At 35.9% G+C, this 23,667-nt stretch overlaps 1 protein-coding gene across 1 annotated transcript in view; it reads right to left on the bottom strand.

Annotated features, from left to right (window-relative positions):
* SHOC1 (shortage in chiasmata 1) overlaps nt 1–17,669 on the bottom strand; it is a 46,723-nt gene extending 29,054 nt beyond the window's left edge. Inside the window, exons 1-6 of the mRNA XM_034073096.1 lie at nt 17,509–17,669; nt 8,667–8,857; nt 4,569–4,731; nt 3,523–3,625; nt 2,672–2,828; nt 1,282–1,389 (exon numbers count right to left, since the gene is read on the bottom strand). Coding sequence (XP_033928987.1) covers nt 1,282–1,389; nt 2,672–2,828; nt 3,523–3,625; nt 4,569–4,731; nt 8,667–8,857; nt 17,509–17,669 — 883 coding nt within the window. The remainder of the gene's footprint in view (nt 1–1,281; nt 1,390–2,671; nt 2,829–3,522; nt 3,626–4,568; nt 4,732–8,666; nt 8,858–17,508) is intronic.
* Between the last annotated feature and the right edge of the window lie 5,998 nt (nt 17,670–23,667).

The following is a 23,667-nucleotide window of genomic DNA, read 5'->3' as shown; positions in this document are numbered from 1 at the left end:
CTAACTTTGTCTTGGTGGGACAACACATGCTAGGTTTGCCTTGAGCTTCTGTATCAGACCCCTTTGAGCTCATATGATTGCTTCTACCAAAAGCTCACTACAATACTATATCAGGAGTGTGATGCTGTTAGTCTGAAGAGGATAGCAACCAGTTCAGTTTAAATCATATTGAAACTAAGACAAGAAAAGTTATCTTGGTATGGAGAAAACTCAAAATTCCTCAAGAATTTTAGTAACTGCTGAATGGGAAACTATCAAGTGAATATACACTGGAGAATAATACTGCTACTACTCAGTGCAATTATGCACACACTTTTTCCAAGACAGGATATACATTAGGATGAGAGGTACATGTTTATTCAAGTATTACCACTTTGCCTAGATCACACCCATCTGTAAATGTCACACTTTGCACAGGCTTTTCTGTATGAAATCAGAGGTGAAAAATAACATTAGCACAGCCATTTTTCTGCCTCTTTAGCCAGCCAACATTAAGGCATGAGAGCAGTAGGGCTGGCAAGAATATTAATTATTTTGAGAGTTTGCACCTTGAACCTGAAGAAACTTTAACTGAGGTTGAGAAACCAAATCTGTTTGGCATTGGTATGCGCTGTAACCAGCATTCCTGACTGAGTTTTCAAGCTATTAAAGGTGGGTACATAAAAAGGATTTCCTAATGTCAGTGTAGGAGAAGCCAGGATTCAATGCACTCTTTAGCAAACATTCAACACTTCCAGTTGAAAACAGCCCTGTTGACTGTGTTTCTTGATCCCACTGCATTACTGAACCATTTGCAAATCAAAATGAATACACCTGAGTTTTGAACCTCTAGAATTTACAAACTCAGTACTTTTCCTTGGATTGCCCTCCATCACCCTCTTTTGAAAGCATTTACATAAGGCTTTAATGAACTTTAAACTGCACTCTTCAACTCGGCAACTTTAATCAATCTGCTTTAACTTGCCTCTGCCCTCTCTGGGTAAATTCTTAGATAAAATAATCTAAAAAGCTGATCAAGTGCAGAAGATATATACACCAATTGCAGCCAAAAGCAACACTGAAGGAACTGTAAAGCTGGTTGTGTTTAGCTTTTAAAACTCTTGAAAGCAGTATGGCACTTCTACCTGCTCATAGTACAATTACAAAATAGTAGATTATATAAAGCAAACATTCTTATCTTCCATTTATATGCTGCATGTACTTCCAAGAACAGACTATGGGGACAACCACTTGGAGAATTTATTTTAAATATCACTGGTTGACTTAAGAAAATCTACCTACCTGACTCACAGAATTCCAACATACTTCTGCTATTACTGGAGCAAAGCTCTTGTGGCATGGGAGAGTAGTCAGAAATTTCTATTTTGTATGCAATTTCTGCTTTGAGATCTGAAAACAGGTATTAAAAAGTGCCATAAATGAACCATTTATTGCTTTTTCCTGTCAAAGTATTTTTTTCCTTTCAATCTTTTAATTGAGTCTCCAAAATACATTATTATGAAAAATTATAGTTATGCTTAGTAACACTAAATAACACAGGTGATCAGAACAGTGGTCAGTCTTGTCTCTTATTAAAGGTGAAGAAAAAAACTCCACAATAGTACAGTCATCTGAAGTATTAGAAGTTCTTATGACCACAGTAATGTGATTTCTGGAACAAGTAGGCAGCCCATATGTAGTTTACCAGGAGTCTGTGTATGTAGATTCTCTTGATACTAAAAAGGACTAAAATGGAACAGAAAAATGTAATAGTTTGATATCTTGTACAAAATCCTCAGATCTCTGCAGTGATGGCTGGGTCATTCAGCTTGGAACGTGGTATGTGTGTACTAAATGTATCAGAGGAATGCACATGAAATTGCTGTGGTCAAATAATACTCTTTTAAAAGTTTTGTGTCTATCTTCAGACTGGATTACTCCAAACTGCTGCCCTATCAGAAACAGAATTCAGCATGCAACCTGCACACTCAGAAGCATAAATTATGCTTCACTGATCTGCTTCAGGCCCACCAAAGAAGTGGTTTTCCTCACTTGCCAAAACCAATGCATACTGGCCTGTTTTAATAAAAATTAAAAAATCTCAGGGCTTTTTTTTTTTAACTACACAAAATACTGTCTTAGATGTCAATCCAATAGCCCATAATTGTCATTAAAGTTGTAGTTATCTGTAGTATATAAGCATTTTGTAACATTTCTTAAATTCCTTTAAAAAATTACTACTGTCATTTAGAATACTCCTGTTACCCATGGAAATATTTAACTTTTTTCCAGAAATCTTCTGTGTTTGCAATTATAATGTAATACAAGCAGTTTTTACAGTATGACTATACTGCATATAATCCTTTTAGTAAATTTAATTACAGATAAGAAAACAAAACACTAATTATATTCATGGTATGCTAGATATCATGAATCACAGCTAGTGACACATTTGTTTCCAGGATTACAACACAACTATGGATTGAATAAAATGACAAATAGTTTATTTCCCCTTGGCTACTTGAGGAGACACTTCTAATACTCAGAAATTTGGGTATAGCACAGTTCATAGTCTCATACAGAGAAATTCTCATTTCATGGTCTGTGATGTAAGTCCTAAGTGAACTGAATATGAAAGAACTAGATTGTGTTAAATGTGTGCAAATGAAATGAAAATCAGGTCAAGCATCACCTTCTTTGATCACCTTTTTGCACATATCTTCATCAGCCATAGTTTCTGGAGCTAAATTTAACAACTCCTTCAGTTCCAAGTATGATGGAATATTAACAGAATCTGATCTGCCATTACTGGGTGTGCAGAATTCTGACTCGATAGGCAACATGAAATACTGAAAAATATTAATCACAACAGAATGGTATATAAATTTTCTTTGATGTTACTATACATTCAAAGCTTTTTTAAAATTCTGAAATAACTTAATTCTAAACCACTATAAGAGCTTTTAAGAAAGAAGTCATAAGACATTTACACAGCATACACAAAGCTTTGCTCAATATAGAAAAAAAATAGTGTTATAGTATTTCAAATTGAGTCAGTGGAGTCAGACTGCATACAAACTTAAAGTTCCCAATTAAGTAAAATCCTCATTTATTTAATTGAAGTTTTGGCTTTTTTTAGAAATTTGAGAAATTGGCCAAAAAACAGATTTGACTTTTTTTAAAAGAACTGAAGCTGCCCCCCCAGATACCAGAACTTGTCCTGGAACTGTTTCCCATGGACATACCATGACTTCTGCTCTGGTTCATTTTTATTCTTAGTGTAACAAGTACTTTCATAAACCTGCTAATACATGAGGTCCCAGGAGAAACACCTGATTAGAGTGGAGATTCCTGACAATAGCATCCAGGAATTAAAAAAACGCACAAATAATACCAGTGTTTTCTAATCTTGGAAATATGAAGGCTACAAATATTTGGCAAGTATGAAAATAATTCAGAAAAATTACTTTCAAATGGATAAGCAGTTATTCATAACAAAGTAATAAATAATACAATAGTTAGTAAGAAACAACATGATGATACCTCTTCATCTTTTATAGATATGGTACAGAAGTTCTCTTTAATCCCCTGCAATTCTTTTTTACTCTCTTCCATCTCCATTTCATTATGGAAAGTCAAACATTCCCTTTAAAAAATCATAAAATAAAGCAAGTAACTTCTTCGTATCACTTCCCATCTAGACTAAAAGTCTTAGCAGTAGCTTTGATGAGCGTATTTGTGGTAAAAGTCATTTTTCTCTGCATCCACCCTTTTCTAAGAAAGCAATTCCAAGGAATGCTGTAACAATCTGTGTAATTAACTGAAATTACTTTCCAAGAAATAGAATATTATATGCAGAATAGAATCACTTAATATTGGGACCTGCCTTAAAATATTAAAAAAAAAAGAGTTGAAACTGTTAATCATCTCAACAGGTAAGTCTCATCATGTAAAAACACTTTCTGAAATTTCTTCTAATCACAGTTTTTCTGCTGTATACAAAAAGTCTGTGATCTGTTACGACACTGACATAATTTATGTTTTGTCACCTTCAATTTCTATGGAATGTTTCAGCACCAAACAAGGTAGAATGTGCTTAATATTAATTAAAAAGAAAACCAGAAGTACGTACTCTGGTTTGACAAGCTTTTAAAAGGCCACGAAGGAAAACTCAGGAGTAAGGCTACTAGCTGCCTTGTAAAGCAAGGATGAAAGCAGAACAGGGGTAAGGATTTTTCAAGCAGAATGAAAACAGTTAATCAGGCTTGCCTCTCATGACCATTACTGTCACTAAATGTATACTGACTTTTTAGGGGCATAGCTTCCTCATCAGTCCCTGGCACTACTATTTTTCTGCACATTTTTTCAGTGCTCCAAAATGAAGACCTGAAGCACATTTCACACTTGCAGAATGTAAAAATGACACAATTTCATTTTAAAAAATACTGTTTTCTTAAATAATGCATATAAATTTCATCCTAGTCATTTTTGTAAGTAAGAAGAAAAACTGAAGTCTTTATCCATTACAAATATAAACATGCACACAGACTATTATTTACGTTCAATATTATACAGCAATTTGTTGAGACCTGAAAACGTTCTCTTCTGCTAAACTCTGTCCTTCAGAATCTAAAAGGGGATCTTTCACTAAAAAAAAATGTAGTCTGCTCAGAAGTACAGATGAAGAAGGCAGTTTTTTACGAATAGTTTCAAGGTTATCAATAAAAAGAAGTTCCTCTTCCATATGTAAATCTGAAGGAAAATAAGAAGAAATACATTAATAATCAACATCATAAGAATTCTCAGAGTAAAGAGAGGCAACTGTTGGAACATTAGAAAGGTCAGCAAAACAATAGATACTTTTTAGTTAAATTATTTTAGGATTTTTAAACTTTAAATGCAGTGAAGTCTAGACTTCCAGTGGTTCACATGATAAGCTTTGGTTTTCTTTTCCTTTTGTCTTATATAGCAACTGTTAAAAAGAAAAGGTACTTTTCATTTCCTTGCTTGTATTGTAAAGCACAATAAGGTAACTTTCAAGGCAGGTTTTGGCTGAGAAACTTAATTCAGTGCAATTTTTAAAGTAGAAATAAGGCAGTCTCACCATACATTAAAACTAAGCTAAATCTAAGACTAAATACAGATCCTCTAATTCTGAAGCAACAAAAAATTACTTACAGAATGAGGAGACAATAAATGTAGGTTATAAATTATTATGATTTCAAAAAAGATGACATTATGGACCTTTACTTCTTTTGAGTTTAAACAACTATTCTCCATGAGACAGAACTGAAGCATTAATCCTAACTCTGTTGAAATCCTTTATATTGGCACATATTACACATATATATATACGAATAAACACACATATTACAAATATATATATTACATATAGAAGGGAAAAGGGAGGGTTTTTATTCTTCTTACTTATTTTTTATTCACATTAAAGCCTTCTGATTCCCACATCCCCCTTTCACTCTCTGGATGACTCCCTGTCTGTAATAACCCTCCCTTCCTTCCTAATGGATGGAAATAATAAATACTAATTATGATTACTCTAAACTGTTTTATGCTGCTGACAAAAGCAGATCCCCATAAAGAAATCTATCGATTCAAAAATAAATGCCTCATTATAAAATGCCTCTGTTTAATTAGATAAACAGTTTAGGAGAGGCCTTCTAATACCCTATAAAGCTTAAAAGTGCCTCCACTGGAAAGACTGACATATTTTATGACACAATTTACAAAGTCCCTGATCTATTGTTCTTCCTTTTCTTCAGGCAACCATGAAAGCAAAGTAGGAAGCACCTCAATATTCAGGCTAGTGGTTGGAAAATTAGGTGCTAAAATCAACCAGAAAATGAAGATTGCTTCTATAACATAAACTCAATCATGCTATGCTCAAATAGTATCTCGTTTAATTTTTGTTAATACTGCATCATAACTCCTAAAATCCTAACACTAAAGCAGGTCAAATAACGCACAACTTTGCCCTGGATTTGCATTTACTATTCTAACTTAGCTATATTGTTAATTTTTAAAATGTCCATTCATATTGTATCTTTTTATTGTAAATGGCTCTAGTACTGAGTGTGTAAAAACAATGCTTTTTTTCAATTAATATCACTCTAATGTGATTCAAATATTTAAATAACTGCATTTCTTTGTTAGTTTTAACACATTTTAACCTGTTACTTCCCAGGAAAGTATGCCTATGCAAGAATGCACTTTCACATGTACTGAAGTGCCCTCCTGAAGCGCAACAGAAGCAGTCACATACTTACCTGCTTTCCTAATACACAATTTTACAACTGGTGTAATATCTAGAGTCTGAAATTCACAAATGCCAGTGTTTGAAATCCATAGCAAACTGAGCTGTCACTTTGTGACTTTAGGAAGTGCAGTTCTGTATGTTGTAATAAGTTTATTTTTCAGTTTGTAGCTTGAATGCAATGTCATCACTTTCTTTGATTCAGTAATTTCTGATCAGCAAAGCACTGAAGAACTTTAACAGGCTTGAGCATATGCTCAATTTCTTTATCAACCAGGGAGCAAATATGTAGTTCACATTCAAATGAGGGGTTTCACTGCCACTGCTATCATATGCTAATGTAAAGATAGCACTTTTTAGCTCAATGCTATAAAGATGGCTTTTTTTCCCAGTGTGACCCCTCTATCACAATAAACTACGCAAAGCAGTTTCTGCAAACTGAACCAAATTAAGTTTTTAACTGTTCCATTCAGCGTGCTTCACACTTCACAGGTTTTCATTCTCTTACTATTTTCCACAGCTGTAGTCCAGTAATACTTTACTAGATACATTTTAAATGTGTGCGTAACCTACTACTGCAAACTTTCTTTTGCTTTAAACAAAAAACTTTGAATAATACAACTCTAAGAATTATATGCATTATTTTTTACAGTACACCTCAAAAAGTGAAATGACTGAAGAAATTGGTTTTATTCTCTGAAAGGAATAACAGGGTGATATTAAGAGAAATAACCAGGGAACATTTAGTATGCACAAGCTGGTAGAAAAAAATCTCCTGCACTAATAAAATCAGCTATTTAGAATTTGAATATAACCTTCCTCTACTAGAAAAACAGGTTTTAAATTATAATTTCTGATCTTGTATCATGTTACTTCTTACTTTTTTGGAAATACTGGTTAGATAATTATGTCATATCACCCATAATATTCCACTTCTAATAATTTTATCAGTAAATTTCATGTTTTCACACTTCCTGTATATATCTTCATGTCTATAGTGAAACCTAGTTAGGGCTGTTAGCAGACTAGCTGGCATTAATTAGCAGGTTCTCAACAACACAAAGTAGGTTGCAAATCTTTCTGAATGGCAGCTTTATTAAGAGTCAATACTTCCCTCAAATGTCAACAGACGTTTGTTATCATTTCCTTCTTAAATGCAAAGAAAGTTAGAGAAAGGGTTAGCAGTAATACACTGGTTACACTGAAAGGTAATTATTGATCTGCTAATTCAATAAATCAGTCACCAGAACAGTGAATAATTTAATATTCTCCCACAAAAAGAAAACAATCCAAACCAGACTATTTAGCATGCCTGTTTATGTACAATAAAAATCTGTAACTTCAAAAAATATAAAATATTTTATGGAATTTATACTTTTTTTTTCTTTTCAGGCTTCTGTCCATAACAATTTAGCTCTCTTGTTACCAAGTAAGTTACAACTAAGACATGGGAAAGCATCTGGATTATTTTTATTCTTTTTGTAAGCACCTTATAGAGAGAGCTTATTAATTATTGAAATCTTCTGCATATGCCATCTAACTCTGAAAAAAAAAATCTGGTAATTACTTAATCAGATGAATTAAGATTATTGTCTTTCAATTACTAACTGTAATATACTTGTGTTATTGATAGCATGTTCCTAGTAAAGGTTATCTTGTACAATATTGTATCAAGAACCACCTGCCTCCTTTGTGCGACCGTGGAAAAGAGGTCTTGGTACATGATTACTTTCCTTTTCTAAAATAATATAATTGAGATATATTAAAACCCCCAAACCAGTCAACCAACCAAACAAAAAAACCCCCACAACCCAGTAAAAGCAAACCAACAACCACACCCTAATGTATTAAAAAAGTAAATTACTTATTATAAATAATATTATTCAGAATAATAAATCATAATACAGTTGAATCAAACACTCAACATTTTGCTTTCTGTGATCATACTTCATTACAGCTATTAGGAAGATATTAATAATAAAATTTCTGAAAACACGTAGGAACACTACTCAGTTTGAACTATCTTCATCCCAGCAACAAAGCAGAAACTGCTTACTTTCTGTCCTTAACATGGTAAAAGAACATGCCATAAGGATCGAATTTTATTGAGGTACAAAAGATCTTTGCATTCTGATCACTGCCAGTAAGATCTACTTATTGTGATACTTGCTGCCACCTTCTGCCATATATTTGATTAGTCTGAAACTTCTTCTGGCTTGCGCTATCTTGAACTATTAAAACAAGCCCTGCTTCTAAAGGGAGTAAACTACTACTAAATGGTTATAATTTCTGCAATTGCAAAGGCTGCAATCACCCAAATGATTTCTTTAATGCCTCCAGGTCATGCACAAAAAAATATGGATGTTAACAAGCTGACTCCACTAAATGTTAGAAAACACCGAATAAAAAACTTTACCTTGCCATTGTGTTTTATATTCATTGTCATAGTCAGTCTTCAAATATTTCTCTTGGGTTGGTTCTTCCTTAAAAGCATCTTTCGTAAGTAAAAAAAGTTCTTCTATGTCAGTCTGAGAGGAGGGATTTGAACTCGGAATAAATTCTATTAACTTGTTATTAGTATTGAACTCTACAGAGCAGACAGGTTTCCTGAAAAGTGCAAAAATATATCTGATACTTAAGTTGTTATAAAAGCACTGCCATAACTTTCCTGACTCCCTAGTGAACCAACAGCACTCAAAAAGATACTCTAAGAACTTTGATAATCACTGTGTTCACTGAAGAAAAATGGAAATTACTGAATTGTTATCACTATTCACTAGGTACATGGTCAAATGATGTATTTAATTCTTCCCCAAGAAAAAGCACTCTAAGTTTAACCCCAGCACTAAACTGAAAAAAAGGATAATGGCTGAAAAAAAAAGCATCAAACCTACTGATGTCATAGTATTTATAACTAAAATTTGCTGCTGGGTTAAACATAATCATGTTTCAATAACTGTGCAAAAATTGCTAGTAACTGCAACAGGGAAAAGACACAATAAATGAAGAAACAAAGACACTTCATTTTCCTGTCATTTTTCATATTAATCTCAATATTACTTTTATTTTCCAGGACAAAACCCAACCAAAAAAACAACAGAAAGCTTACCAAAAAATAGCAAAATAATTTCACTACAGAAAAAAACCCAACACAACACCGTCTAGAGCTAATTACTGGTATTGAACCTACCGTTCTAATTCCAGACTACCAGTTTCTCAACTGTGCATCCTATTGATTTATTCAGTTCCTTAATAATTCTTTACATTACATAGTCTTGCTATTTCTAAACATCTGGAGGTAAATATCATAAATATATGATATTTAAGTATAAGTGTATGAGCGCACCTCTGAATTTCAGTACAGACCTTCATGTACAGGCAACAATAGCAAGGATTCTCTATTACACATCTTAAAAAAATCAACTATTTAAAAACATTTTTAATATGTTTTAAACACGTTTAAATGTGTTTAAAACACATGTTTAAAACATAGTTCAAAAGTTAATTTTGAAACTTCAAGTAATATAGTTCACAAGCAATAATTACACAGTGTTGATAATAATTAATGCCCAAACTTTAACATAGCATGAGCCTTTTAAAAATCTAAGAACCTTAGAACATTTTGCCAAATTACACAGGCCAGCTTCATTGAAATCAATGGATTTCCCTATAGCTTTATGGATAGATTATGCCTAAGTGAATTGCTGATTTGAGACTACATGGGTCAGTCTTTTCTAGAGTTAAGCCTTTGTTCTGGAAAAAATGTAAATATTTTAAATGCAGACTACTCCTACAGCTATGCTTGTACAGTGTTTTGAACACAGAAGACACTGCATTAGATTTAATGTATTTAGCTTCTACTAGATCTTTACAATATGAATTAAAACTTTCAGCAGTGTCTTTGAAATACGGACAGTTGAGTCCCATCATCAAAGTAAGTACAGGAACTAACTGCATGTACTAAAGCTAGTAAGGCAGTTTATCTAATTAAAAAAATTGGCGGTTTCTAGGAATTATAAATTCACTTCCTTATCTCCTTTTCTGCCAGGCATCCTCTCACCTCTGCCTAGGCAGTCTGTGTCTCCTCAGTTTTTTTCTCCCTTGGTGTTTCTATTTGTTTCTTGTCCTCTCTTTGTTTTTCAGCCTCTCCAAGGACGTATTAGGCTCCCTGGCACTTTGAACCAGTCTTCCCTAATACAGCAGTCCAATTCGCTGACCTGATTGATCAGTCTCTCAAACTTACACTCCTCACTAGCTTACACAAAGAACTTTTAACAAAAAAAGATTTAAAAAAATCTCAAACACAAAAAGCCCAAGTTGACAAGCTTACATGAAAATATCACCTCTCCTGCTCTAGTTGCCTAAACTTTTAACCACACAGACAAGCATAAAAAGCTCACACAACGCCCCTGTTTAGTAGTATAAGCTAGTGCCTACTGTTACAAAAAATAAAGTCATCTTCTAAGCAGAGTATGTATTGAACTTTGTGATAAGCAACACAAAGTTACTGAATTCAATTACAACAGTATTACATATCAGCACATTTGGGAAATATTTTAGTTAATTATTACGGCAAACTGGAAGTCTAGAATATTCACAAGATTTCACATATGCTGTTAGAAGTAGCCAAGATAGTATATTTGTATTCAACTTGGGTTTTGTTAAACAGCCTACAGCTATGTGCTCCACAGTGAAGATAATAGCACTGAACAATTTTCAATACTCAATCAACCATGACATTTGGGGGGGGGGGTGAATTGTTTATGATCACAGCTTTACCAAACACAGTACCTGGTAGGGTATAAAAATCTGTCATTTTTTAAACAGGGTCAAAGTCCAGTTAAAAGTTTCCTTACATTTCAGTGACTTCCTTTGTAACTTTCAACATTATGTTGACAGTTATTTTTAGTACAACTTCCTCTTTTCTTTTGTGAAAAAGCACAGATAACTGTAAAATATCCTCATGTTTGGTCCTTTGGATCTAACATCTATCAATGTAACCAGTACATCAAAGCATTTTTGAAGGAAACTACATGAAATTTCAGATTTTATAACAAAAAGTTAATTACAGAATGAATTGTATCTGAAATTACTCTGCCTTACAGCAAGTTTAAACAATAGGTTTAGGTTAAAATTTATAAATACTCTTCTTCAAATAGCTTCATCTAGTTACGAGAGGTAACTGTCTGAAAGATGGAGGGGGGAAAACAGCCTCATGGTGCATATAAATTTTTCAGATACTTTCAGCCATGTCATAAATAGATTACACAACCACCACAAAAATGAGATAAAGAAGCAGAAAATTCAATGAAAACATGGTACTACTTTAAGTGAAAAAGCCATCTTTAAGCTCTTCACTACAGCACTGGATGCCTGCTACTGTCAAAAAACTTCATGTTCTCTTATCACCACTAGGTTATGATCCACAAAGTAACTGAATGATATCATACATGGAATGATATCATAAAGGAATCATACATGCTTTTAACTTAAGGTTACTGACTTTTCCAGGAAATCCTCCACAGGTAAACTTTGCATCCATTGATCCAGTACTGAGACAGCAATCATGTTCTGTGTTGAAGTAACTGAGACAAAAAGAAAGAAGAAGAATCACACGTAAAATATTTATTTTTATAAATATTTATTTATCAAAACACTGCAGAGGCTGACTAAACTTTCCACAGGATGTACAGAATAAACGGTGCTTTTAGTTTCTGCTAGCAAAAGTAAACGCAAAACACCAGAAAGATGCAAATACATTTACCTCTAAGCTTGGAAGCCCCCAGCTTTTCCACACCTCAAAACCTCAGCATCATCTTTCAAACCTCTCCTAGCTAATCAGATTAAGTATTTTACTTATCTCTATTCACTGCTTTTCTTCCAGCACTCCATATCCAGACAGGAAGTTTTCCAGAGATCTCTACAAGCTAATTAAGTATCATCTCATTTATGATGCCATACACAAACAAATATCCATTACCAATTTGCTTCTGCTCAGGCAATGACCACATTCTACCTTCAAGACCTATATGAACTGACATACTGCTGCTTCCGGAAATGATAGGGTTTGCTTTTTGCTGAGTTTTGGAGACTTATATTATGCACAAACACCAGCTTTCCCTTTAACCCACAGTAAATCTAAATTAAAATTTGAGGACTATATAACCTACTTCTAGTCCATGGCTTCCTATACTTATCATCAGCAAAGAGTCCAGTGAGATGATACTTTTCATCTTGTTGTAAACAGGGAGGAAAACAAAGTGATAATCTCCAGATGGAAAACTTCTGCCTTGCCATACTCTGCACAAAAAAGAAGGCATGTGATAAAATTGAGACAGACAATTCTATTATTTTTGTGCACTACCTCAGACACACTGTCTTCAAGTGTTTTCTATTGAAACACAGTTTATAGTTAGATTTTATTTTTTTGTAAAACTGACACAGTCCAAACTAAGAAAAGATATTAACAGTTACTTGACTTGATATTCAACTTTTAATCTAAATTTCTGCATATGCATGGTAGCAATCAACTGAGTCCTAGAATTAAATAGTCAACTTGGCAACTTCAGTAATCCTACACTGAAAATCACCTTTAAAAACCTATCTGTTCTTTTGCCAAAAAAGCCCACACGAAGTATTGCATGAACAACACAAAAACACAGAATGAAGTTAATTTAGGAAGCAGAGAAAAATTATTCCCACACAGGGGTTTGGATTAACAAGCTCGTATCTTGGAAGGAAGTCTTCCTCAAAAATTCTGGGGTGCAAAAGGTGTACTGGAAAAGACAGCTACAGAAATATCGGAGAACATCATGAATGAGACTAGAATCTTCTAAGTTCATCACCTGAATTTGGCTCTGTTGCTTCACGTCTTAGTGCACCCATTTCATGCTGTCTAGCCAACTACAGTTTGTACTGTTAAGCATTTCAGGTGACAAACTAGAAACAGTTCAGTGACTTGAATTGCTACCACAGCAACCATGCTGTTGGTGCACTTTCTATACCTTCCAGTATAAGCAGAGAGAAAATGGGGTGGGGAAGGAAAAAAAAAAAAAAAGCAAATGACAACATGGAAAGCGATGTGAACACTGTTACGTCTATGGAAGTTCACCATTACAGATCATTTTTTCATTTCAGTTTAATCCTGTGTGGGACAGTTACAACTCTGTAAATGCCAGCTAATTTTAACAGAAAAAGCCAAAACCATTGCCCTCACAGTATCTTTTCTTTAGAAGGCTCTTGTAAAAAAATTAAAAATACCATACTGCATTTCCTCTTGCCTAAGGCAGCATAACATTTCCTCAGTCATCTTCTCCTTTACAAATTCTGAACAAGGGCGGCAGAAACAGACAGCTACAGGAAACTTGACCAAGATCTTCTACATGTTACTGGCCACACATCAATTTAAGTAACCTGTACTGAAATTACTGCTAAAACCCTGCATTCATCATAAAATGAAGTACAGCTAGTTTGCTAATATACAGCTTTATCAAATATATAAAAGTGTTTTTCAAGGCCATTATTAATGGCTATGGCATTTGGTCAATGCATATTTATGTCTATTTTTCAAGAAAATGCAGAGGTCTCTACAAATTTCTCTTCTAACTGAAAGATATAACTTTTTTATAGTTCCATGCAGTTTGCATACAGTGTCAGTTTCTAATGTGAGAATGTTCAAGTTCTATGATGACTTTGTAATGACACCTACAATGCTCAGTAGCATGAGGAATCTAACTCTTGTGCTTTTAATGACTGAAAAGGCTCCTTTCTTCCAAGATACTTTTATACTGGGCACCAGGAAAAACTATAACTAGGCTTGATAGATGTGCGTAACGACCACTTTAACAGCAGGATTCCACATCCAGTTGAGACATATGTGTGCAGGAATCAGAGTTGATATGCTCGCTGAATCCCAGCATTTCCTAAGAAGTGGAAGCATTAGGCAAGTTCACTTAATATACCAGATGCCTGAAAAGTCAAATTAACTACCACTTATTTCCAGCAGGAGGGTGTAAGTTAGGCACAATTGTGGAACAAGAAACTGCACTTTTAGCACAGCATATCACTTGCACACTCAGTTCTGTAGTATCTTTAAGTGTGTGATCACATCTCTTAACCTATTCTGTCAGTATTACACAGCAATGTCCACACTGTTCTAGAGCAATCATTCATCAGGTCACTAAACATCTCTCTTCTACCACTTTTGATTTGTTCTGCTACCACCACACCCTATTCCTCAAAATTCAGGCAAGCAAAGCCATGAATTGTAATTCATGTCTTCTGCACAATAGCCCACAGGGTGTTTTGCTGACACACCTATTTTTTACTCAAGATAACACAGAGACATCTGAAAACCAAACCGATGTGACTACTGTAAGAAGGTTTTCCCATAAATATTGAATGATAGATTGCATACTGTTGGAGCTGCAATAGAAGAAGAAACTTCTCTTGCTACAGTCTAAGAAAACATTAGGCACACACAGAGGTACAAAATGGAAAAAATTTCTGTACTCTCTGGAAAGGTATGTGGGCACAGTTTTTGCAATGTGGATCTCAGTTTACCCTCAAGTACTATTTCCGGACTGCTTCCCAGGAGTTGCATTTCTTCACCTGTGTGCCAGGATGCTTGTGAACGTACTTGCACGCTCTATGAACTCTTGAAGGCATCATGTCTCACTACCTCATTCTTCAGCTCACAGACTAGACATGTCCCCTCTTGGCAAAGCACCCCAATTTGCCAGAGAAGTGTTCTATCTGTCCCATATATTTTCTTTGAACATGTAAATAAGTAAAACCTCAATTAAGTAGCAGTGTGCTTCAGCAATAAGCAGTTGGTAACATCACACAGATGTAGACAGGAAGAAAAACAAGACTTCATAAGGTTTCTCTGTCTTAACTGATCAATGCTTATTAAACCAAAATAATAAACATCTGCTCTCCATTAGTTTAATCTAAAATTTCATAAAACCTTTTCCCTACAATCTGTAGGGAATACAAGTGTTGTGTATCACTACCTTAATACATATTGATGTAGCTAGAAAATTTGATTTCTCCAAAAAGGTAACTAATTAAATTTTATGCATTAGAAGGCCCAGTGCACTCTCCAGAGAAAGCTCTAAACAGGAAACTGGCTATAAACCACAATTATACGTGAATCAGACACTAAAAATATGATGCTATTCAGTTTTGGCAAAATTGTACTTTATTTTTCTGTTAAAAAAAACCCTTAATCACTTCACTATGTTTTCGCACAAGTACAGTACAACCACATCACGGAAGCATAATTCCTAAGAAAACAGGTATCTATATCTTTTTTTAATGTGCACTTAACCTTTTCTTTGGTTACTGCCATATTTCTTTCAGAATATTAAAGAAAATAAGAAAACTATACCTCATATAAATAGTCTGTTGAGTGATATTTTAAAGCTGCAAACATCTTGGTTTGTGAAGTTTTCAACAATGCGCTTGTCAGGAAGACATACAAAATATGGATTAGTTAAAAATTTCCTGTCTCATCCTAGAATGTTGAAAGAGAAGGTTGAAATTAAGGTTCATCAAGAATAATTTCCTAATTTCTGCTAACACATGCATCTCAGACTGAATTTCCTGTAGAAGGCTACCCAAAACGTTCAGCATTATCCCTTTGGAAGTATGTAACAGACTAACTACAGTCTCTTGATTTTTACAGATCACAGTCACTTGATTTTTATCCAAAGGAACTGGGCTTTGGGGTTTTTTTTAGCTATGTCTTTTGCTGTTTGTTTCACAGAAAACCTTCTAAACCATTAAGTGAATGTAAGCAATACAAATTATATCCCCTAAGCAATAATTCTGAGAAATTAACTGAGTCAATTTTTATGGATTTTAAATTAGGTTTTATATATATTAGTTCAGCTACCTAAACTACTAACTGTTCATTGCCTCATGTATTTATGAGGGGACTTTTTTGTCCCCTTCAGTATTACAAGGAGAAAGGTGATTTCATAGGCTAACTGTAAGCGAGAGGTCCTGCTGGAACACCAGGTCTCTAAAGTAGTTGATATCTATGATGGGAATCAGTGAGACGAAAACTGTAAAAGGCCAGATATGGTGTGAGTGTACATTGTTGTGCATGTATGCATGAGGTAGGAAAATACTTGTCCTTAATTGAAATTAAATGGGAGAGTCAAGGGTAAAGTAAGATAATTCTATCTAAAAAGTGTACTATATAAGTGAAACTTAACCAATGTGAACTTGTGACAGAAAGCAGTCTCCATACACATACCAGTAGCCATCAGTAACAGGGTATTAGGATAAAATTGCCTAAGTAACACAGCTGGAAATATAAAATTTGGGTATGGATGTAAACAGAATTGGGACCAGTGAAGAACATGTAATAGGGCTGTTTGCTCACTTGAGAGGAGTCTGAGCAGAGAAAACGAAGTGCAGGGCGAGAGAAAAGGTAGGTTTGGGAAAAGAAGCAGGGAATAAGATACGAAATCAGATGAAGAATGAAGTAGAGAGGAATGTTCTGATGGAAGGAGTGTGGATGGTTAGAAACAGTGGTGAATCTGACCAGCGAACATATGGAAAAACCATCTGGACAACCTGCAGGACCCTCCGTCAAGTATGCGTTCAACAGACTTGGTGTGGGAAAGGGAAGCAGGAATTAATGAGTTTTTAAGGAGCGATAGATTTGTACCTTAATACTAAATGTAGAAGAATATGGAATATAGCTGCAACTTAATAATATTGTTGTGTATCACTCATTAAGACTTCTCGATAGCAATATAATCATGCATTCATATAAATACTACGCAGTATAACTCCAACTATTACTTACTGTGGTAACTGTAAGTTAATACAGCAAATAGTAGTAAACTCCTTAGTAGCCACTTAACACACTCTACAGCACTTAATCTGTAATCAAAACCATCTCAGGTAAATTTCAAGTCTGCAATTTAAAATGGGAGAGGGTTAAGAAACAATAGTATGTAAGGGCACAAGTAAACTCAAAGCATACTTAAAATCTTTTTCTGGAGAAACAAAACTGCACAAGAACATTATGTAGTTGCATTTTCCAAGAACTCTAGGGAACACCCCTGTAAGTGAAATGTGCAGTGTGAAGTACATCTGCCTGCATCGGATGTCATAGATCCTCAGTTTCCTAAGCCGGTGAAGAGCCGGCACTGGTTAAAGGTAGTGTATGATGGAAACAGCAGAAGAGACATAAACCAACCTGGAACACAGCACCAACCTACAGCCACCGCCACCTCTACCTAACCCCTGCCTCAGGACACCGCACATCCACCGACATGGGCCCGGCCCCGCCCTCCGCCTGCCCGGGAAGCGGAACTCGCGACTCTGATTGGCTGCGGCCGTTGGTTCCCTTTCTGCCCGCTACGGGGTGTCCCCGCGCTCGGGGCACCCGGCAGGCCATGTTATCCCAGAGAACTGGCGGGGAGGCTGTGTGTAGGCGCTCGGAGCTTAGTGGCGGCGTTGGAATACTGCAGCCTCTCCTTTACTAGGAGCACTGACGAGGGCTCAGAAGCAGAATGCTCCTTATCTCTGTATAAAAGAGAAAAAACGTCAAAGCACAGCTGCAAAGACTTAAAAAGCAGTAAATCCAGTTGACTGACTAAATTTCGTGTACTGCCCACCGGTAGCAGCTTGTATGGGAGAGGAAGCCAATGAAAAAAAGATGAAGTTAGATTTTAAAGTGACTTATTTAAAACCAATGCTGACCTGCTGCTGTTACTTTGGGAGCTGAAAAGGAACAAGGCCAGTTACGAAGTTCCAGAAAACATATGGAATGTCAGTCTCTACAAATAGCTGTCAACTTTGGGAAAAGGTTTTTGTTTTTTTTTTTTTTTGGTGGTGGTGGTGTTTTCTTGGTTTTTGGTTGTTTTTTTTTTTTAAGGGGTATCTTGTTCTAGTTTTAGTTGTTTTGGTTGTTTTGTTTGGTTGTTTTAATTGGCTGCCTAACTTGCTCTCGCAGCCCAAAGGCAGCTGGCTGTAGAGCAGGTCCTTGAGTTTCTCAGCAGGCATTTTAGCATCACATTGTGCCATGGTCCAGGCTTGACTAATCCTGGCAGGAATTCCAAGGCAAGTTGTGAGAATGCACCCTCTTCACCCTGCTTCCCCTTCCCTCTCTCCCCCTCCCCCCAAACTTTACCTGCATCCCAGCTGTAGAGAGCCTCCAGATGCGGTTCTGCTTGGTGGAATAGCACCTATTTACAGGGGCTGGCATCACAAGTGAAGGAGTCTTTGGTGGTGCTGCAGGAGGTGTGTTTAGCTGGTTGCTACCAGCTATAGTGCTGGGAGTCCAAGAAATGTGGCTCCTCCAAGAACTCCTTGCAGGTTGATCCCAGATGATGACAGATTTCTGTGGGGAAAACAAAAGTTGCCATTTTAAGTCTGGTTTTAAAAGCTCCACTAGCTTTTGTGCATCCAGTGGTGAAAACACTAAATAAAAAGCATACGGATATGGACAGCTGCTGTCTTTGCTGCTAGAAAGTACAGCTTAATTGATTTGATTTTTATTTTATTTTATTCCTTTTTAAAGTCAGAGGATGGATTTAGCCTAGCATTAACATAGAGTTTTTCCAAGCACAGGCATATTGCAAACGTTTTCGAGACCATTATTCCTATGAAAATTGCAACTGCAAATATTTTATTGTTATCTCAGTATTTATACTTTAAAAATGTATTTCTGTCCTGCTGTCTAAGAAGTAAAAGACAAACTGTTGGGCCAAGCAGGCGTAATACACACAACACAGGAACTTAAGTATTTCAGAAGCACACCTCTCGCAGTTGGAATATAGAGAAATACATGCTTTTACCCCAAACCAGGAAACAAAGTAAGTGTATTATGGGTAATTGAGCAGGATGTTACAGCAGAGAAATGCTCTTCAATTGCAAAGCCTTTGAAGTAGCTGGAAAAGGTAAAATTAGTGATAGCCACTAGAGCAGATAAAGTACCTTACACAACTGCTCCAAGAACAACGTAGCAACACATACATGATTAAGGAGATAGGGATATCCTACGAAGATTGTGTTATCTCCATTTTTTTTCATCAGATTGAGGAGTTAATGGGATGCACATCCTGCAGAAGAAAACTGGCAACAATTCATAGTTTTCCTCAGGACTATTCCTCAGATATACCTGTAGATCTGGATGTCTGTACATATGGCTTTTAAACAGATGCATGGGAATTGTATGGCTGATAAAGAGCAGGAAGTTGCATGTTACTGCTATTACAATTCAGGTCATGAATGGAAAAAGCATTTCCAGCTGACTACCTGAACCCAGGCAAAGCCTTCCTCCATGCAGGATGCTGGGGGGGCTGTGTGAGATTGAAGTGGTAGCTTTGGTACTCATTGGGCAAGTACATACTTTCCTCATAAGACTCCGTGATGCATCTTAGTTGGATTTCTTGTTGGTGAAGCTGAAAATGTTATGGATGAGAATAACATGAGTGCTGTTTAGCACTGCTGTCAGGGTAAGGAGTGCTGGAAATGATGAGGTGAAATTTGGCAGCTGCATGTGTTTCTCATCCTCATGTTTTACAGTTGGACTGCTCTTCAGAATTGCCAGAAATGATGATGAAATACCTGGTTATAGCCATGACCAGAACTATGGAATCTGCTGCTGTACTCTTTCCTTAACTTTTGTAAAATTTATCACTGTTCCAGAAAGACTTTTTTGAGAGTATATTGGAGGATCGAGCACAAGATTACTGTGAATGCAGGTGTAATCTGGACTGTATCTCATTGTTCTCTAGAAAATACCCTGTTGTGACCTGGATCACAACTGGTCTAATTCAGCTTAGCTGTGTATAAGTGGCACCAACTCATATTAACTGAGAATGTGGTCCTCTGTCTTTTTATGCTTCTCATTTCTTTTCCTCATTTAATTTTGTGTTAGGCATAGAAGTCAAAACTGAATACAAAACACCACTAAGGACAAAAAAGCAATACAAATGTAAAGAAATACTTGTTATTTGGAGAAAAGAAATATTTTGCTTCATACTGCTTTGAGATGAAAAGAAAATGCCAATGTGGGAAGTTGTGGTGTTTCTTTCTTTATTTGTTTATTTTCTAGAGGAATCAGTTAATTTTTTTTCCCAGTATTTATCTGCTTAGACTACACATAATGGAGTTATGCCCTGTTATTCTCTCAGTATGTGTATTCTTCAAATGGAAGTTATTCAAAACCTCTGCAGGAACATAATTGGTATAAATATTTTCTGTGTTATACAACAAGAAATTTCATAAGGCAGCTTAAATGAACAAAACAAGTGTTCACTCTACAAGACTAGAATTTGAAGGCAGCACAATGAACTAAGGCATTCAGACACAGAAAAAAAGCTTAGCTACACAGTATAAATACCTAAATGTACCACAGCCATTCATCTGAAATTATACTTTTCTGTGGGGTCTTTTAAGCAAGTTGCTTGTTTGTATCAGTCCTGCATTGTAGCATATAATTATTGTTATGTAGGAAGTCAGTGTTGAAAGAGACATAGTTTTCTGTCTCAGGTGTTGGTGCAAGGCTGTGAAAGGTGCAGTAGTTGCTGAGAGAAAAGTAGGGGCAATTGGAACACACAAAGTGTGTTCTTGGGTCATGCGTTTGTGCTCACAATAGGCTATTTTCTAAAGAACAGAGAGATATAGTAAAGATTACAACTGCATTCCTAGTAATCTTGTGCTCAATCCTCCAATATATTCTCAAAATATATGTTCAGATGCTGAAATGAGTAGAGTTGTAAGAACCTGAATACAATAGATTGCTCTTTTATTTGCTTTGTGTTTTGTGTACACTTGGTTGGCTGTAGAGGCTATTTATAAAGTGGCCTTCTTAGCCTTCCAGGTAGCTGCTTGGAGGCTAGAATAAGATGTCTCAGCTCTCTTAGGTGGAAATGGCAGCTTTGATTTATATATATGTATTTATTTAATACAGAGTTTGTTAATGATGAGGGAAGTGATGTAGGGTCATAGGATAATTTGCATTGGAAGGGACCTCAGGAGGTTTCTTGATCAACCTCCTGCTCAAAGCAGGATCACACATCAGATCAGGTGAGATTCCTCAGGGCTTTCTCCAGTTAAATTTTAGAAATCTCCAGGGTAGAGGTGGCATAACTTCTTTATGTCCCCTGTTGGTCAGTCTCACTCCTGAGCCTGTCTGGATCATGGAGCCATGACGAGATCATCCAGATCCTCCTGGAAACTATGCTAAAGAACCTGGGAGAGAAGGAGGTGATTGGCGACAACCAACATGGCTTCTATAAGGACAAGTCATACCTGAAAAATTTGATGGCCTTCCATGACAGGGTTACACCATTGGTGGATAAGGGAAGAGTAACTGATGCTCTTTTTTCCTTTTATAAAAATGAGGTTTATATTTCCCATTGTCCAGTCAGTGGGAACACCACCAATCTGCCACAGCTTTTCAAGTATGATGGATAGTGGCTTGGCAACTTCATCTACCATTTCCCTCAGAACTCTTTACTGCATCACATCAAGTCCCATGAGCTTGTGCGTTTTCATGTTTCAGGTCTTGAACCTGATCATCCCCTGTGGTGGGCATGACCACCTTCATTCTCCATGAATTGGGTGTCATGGGTCTTGTTAGTAGAGCCATTATGTCTTTTGTAAGTACCATTTTATAGATACAATCAGTTGTGCAAGGTTTAGAGGCTGAAATGCAGCTGAGAAAAATCTTGCTTATATATACATAGTCATCTAGCAGAAGAAAAATATAATGCAAAAAAAAACCACTAACATGAAGGAACACATGCAGCTTCTTAAAACATCTGTGTGGAGGTCTAAGTGCCTGCTGTATCCTACATAGGACTGGCTCTGTGAATTATGCAGCTGAGTCATTAATAAGCTGTCTGTTTCCTTGTCAATTAAGTAATTAAATTAATTGCACAGTAGAATACTATTCTGTGCAGGGAGATAAATAAAGAAGGAAAGGACAGCAGGGAGAATCCATATTACGATCATTACCAAGTGGTCTGTGTCACAGTATCTTGACAGTGGTGAGAATCCCAGGGAAGCATACATTTCAGAATGGAAGTGACTTGTAGAGGCTAATCCTGTACATCCTGCTGGTTGTCTCTTACTCATGTTTCAAACCCCACTGAATTAAGTGGAAAGATTTCTTTCTTTTCAGTAGGGAGAATAAGAAAGTTGTATCATCTGACCTCTGATTGTGTGAGCAGACCCTGTGTGTAGTCTCACTACCTGCAGACTTACAAAATTTTGTGTGAGTGAGGCTTTCTTTCTGAGATTAATCTTAATCTGTGTGCAATCTTTTTGCTGGACTATTAAGAGAGAAGCTCTGCTAGTGTCTATTTAGTTCTAGTTAAAGAAACATGAGTTCATCACTGGTGAGTGTCTTAGTGCAAAGTCATTCCAGTTATAATATATACATGTGGCATTAAATTTGCTTTTGCAGCTGTTTTCAGTGAGTCCAGTGAAATCAATGCTCCTACTGGATTTTAAATGTAGAGGGGTGCAAAGGCTTTTGGTGGTTCATAGTTTCACAGAATTAACAGAAACAACTTGGAGCACATATGTGAATGGCAACCTGTGATACTGTCTTTTTTTTTTTCAAATACTGTAGTGAATCTGCACCTGAGAACAAGTTATTTATACATCTTTTGGGCTGATGCTGTGAAAAATGGAATAAAACAACATAAGCTACTAATTGTAAAGTAAACACGCAGGATAAAGCATTGAAGTGATTGATCAATCTGATTTTCTTTGATTGTAAATTCAGTCAGCTGTTATGTAAACATGTTTTAAATAAATTATGTTGAGTTATGCAAATGGCCAGCCCTGACCTGTGATACACAAACAAGCCGAGAACATGAGAAATTACAGATCCTTACAAATAGGAAAAGGCGAATATGATATATGTAGCTGGCCAGCCTTCACCAGTGGACACAACAACAAGATGTCAACACAAAAAATGTCAGAAATGAGAATCACTGTACTTAAAAAAAACCAAGAGAAACAAAAAACTGAGTCCAGTGGGGTAAGACTAACAAGGGAGGGTATTAAAAGCAAAGCATTGAATGAAGGAATATTTGGAGTTCTCTTCCAAACGTCAAACAGTGATAAGGCTGGACAAAAGTAGAGTCACTTCATCTCTTCCTCTCATAACAAGTCTTCTCTTTTTTTTTTTTTCAAAATTTAGCTTCAGGTTTTGTAAAGAAAAGTTGATTTTCATTATTGTTTTTTCCCCAGTTTATTTTCAACTAAATGATGTTTGTACATGATAATTGATTTTTTTTTTCCAGTGAGAAACATTTCTAGGGATACTTACTAATAAATAGCTTCAAATGGTCTTGTTTAAATTCTTCATTTTGATCTACCCCAATTAGGGACTTTTCAGTCTCTCATGCTCTGCCACTGAGGAGAGGCACAAG

The sequence above is a fragment of the Melopsittacus undulatus genome, chromosome Z (genome assembly GCF_012275295.1).
Source record: "Melopsittacus undulatus isolate bMelUnd1 chromosome Z, bMelUnd1.mat.Z, whole genome shotgun sequence".
NCBI classification, from domain to species: Eukaryota; Metazoa; Chordata; class Aves; order Psittaciformes; family Psittaculidae; genus Melopsittacus; species Melopsittacus undulatus.
Note: the sequence above shows the minus strand (reverse complement) of the source record. Positions and strands in the feature narration are given on the sequence as shown.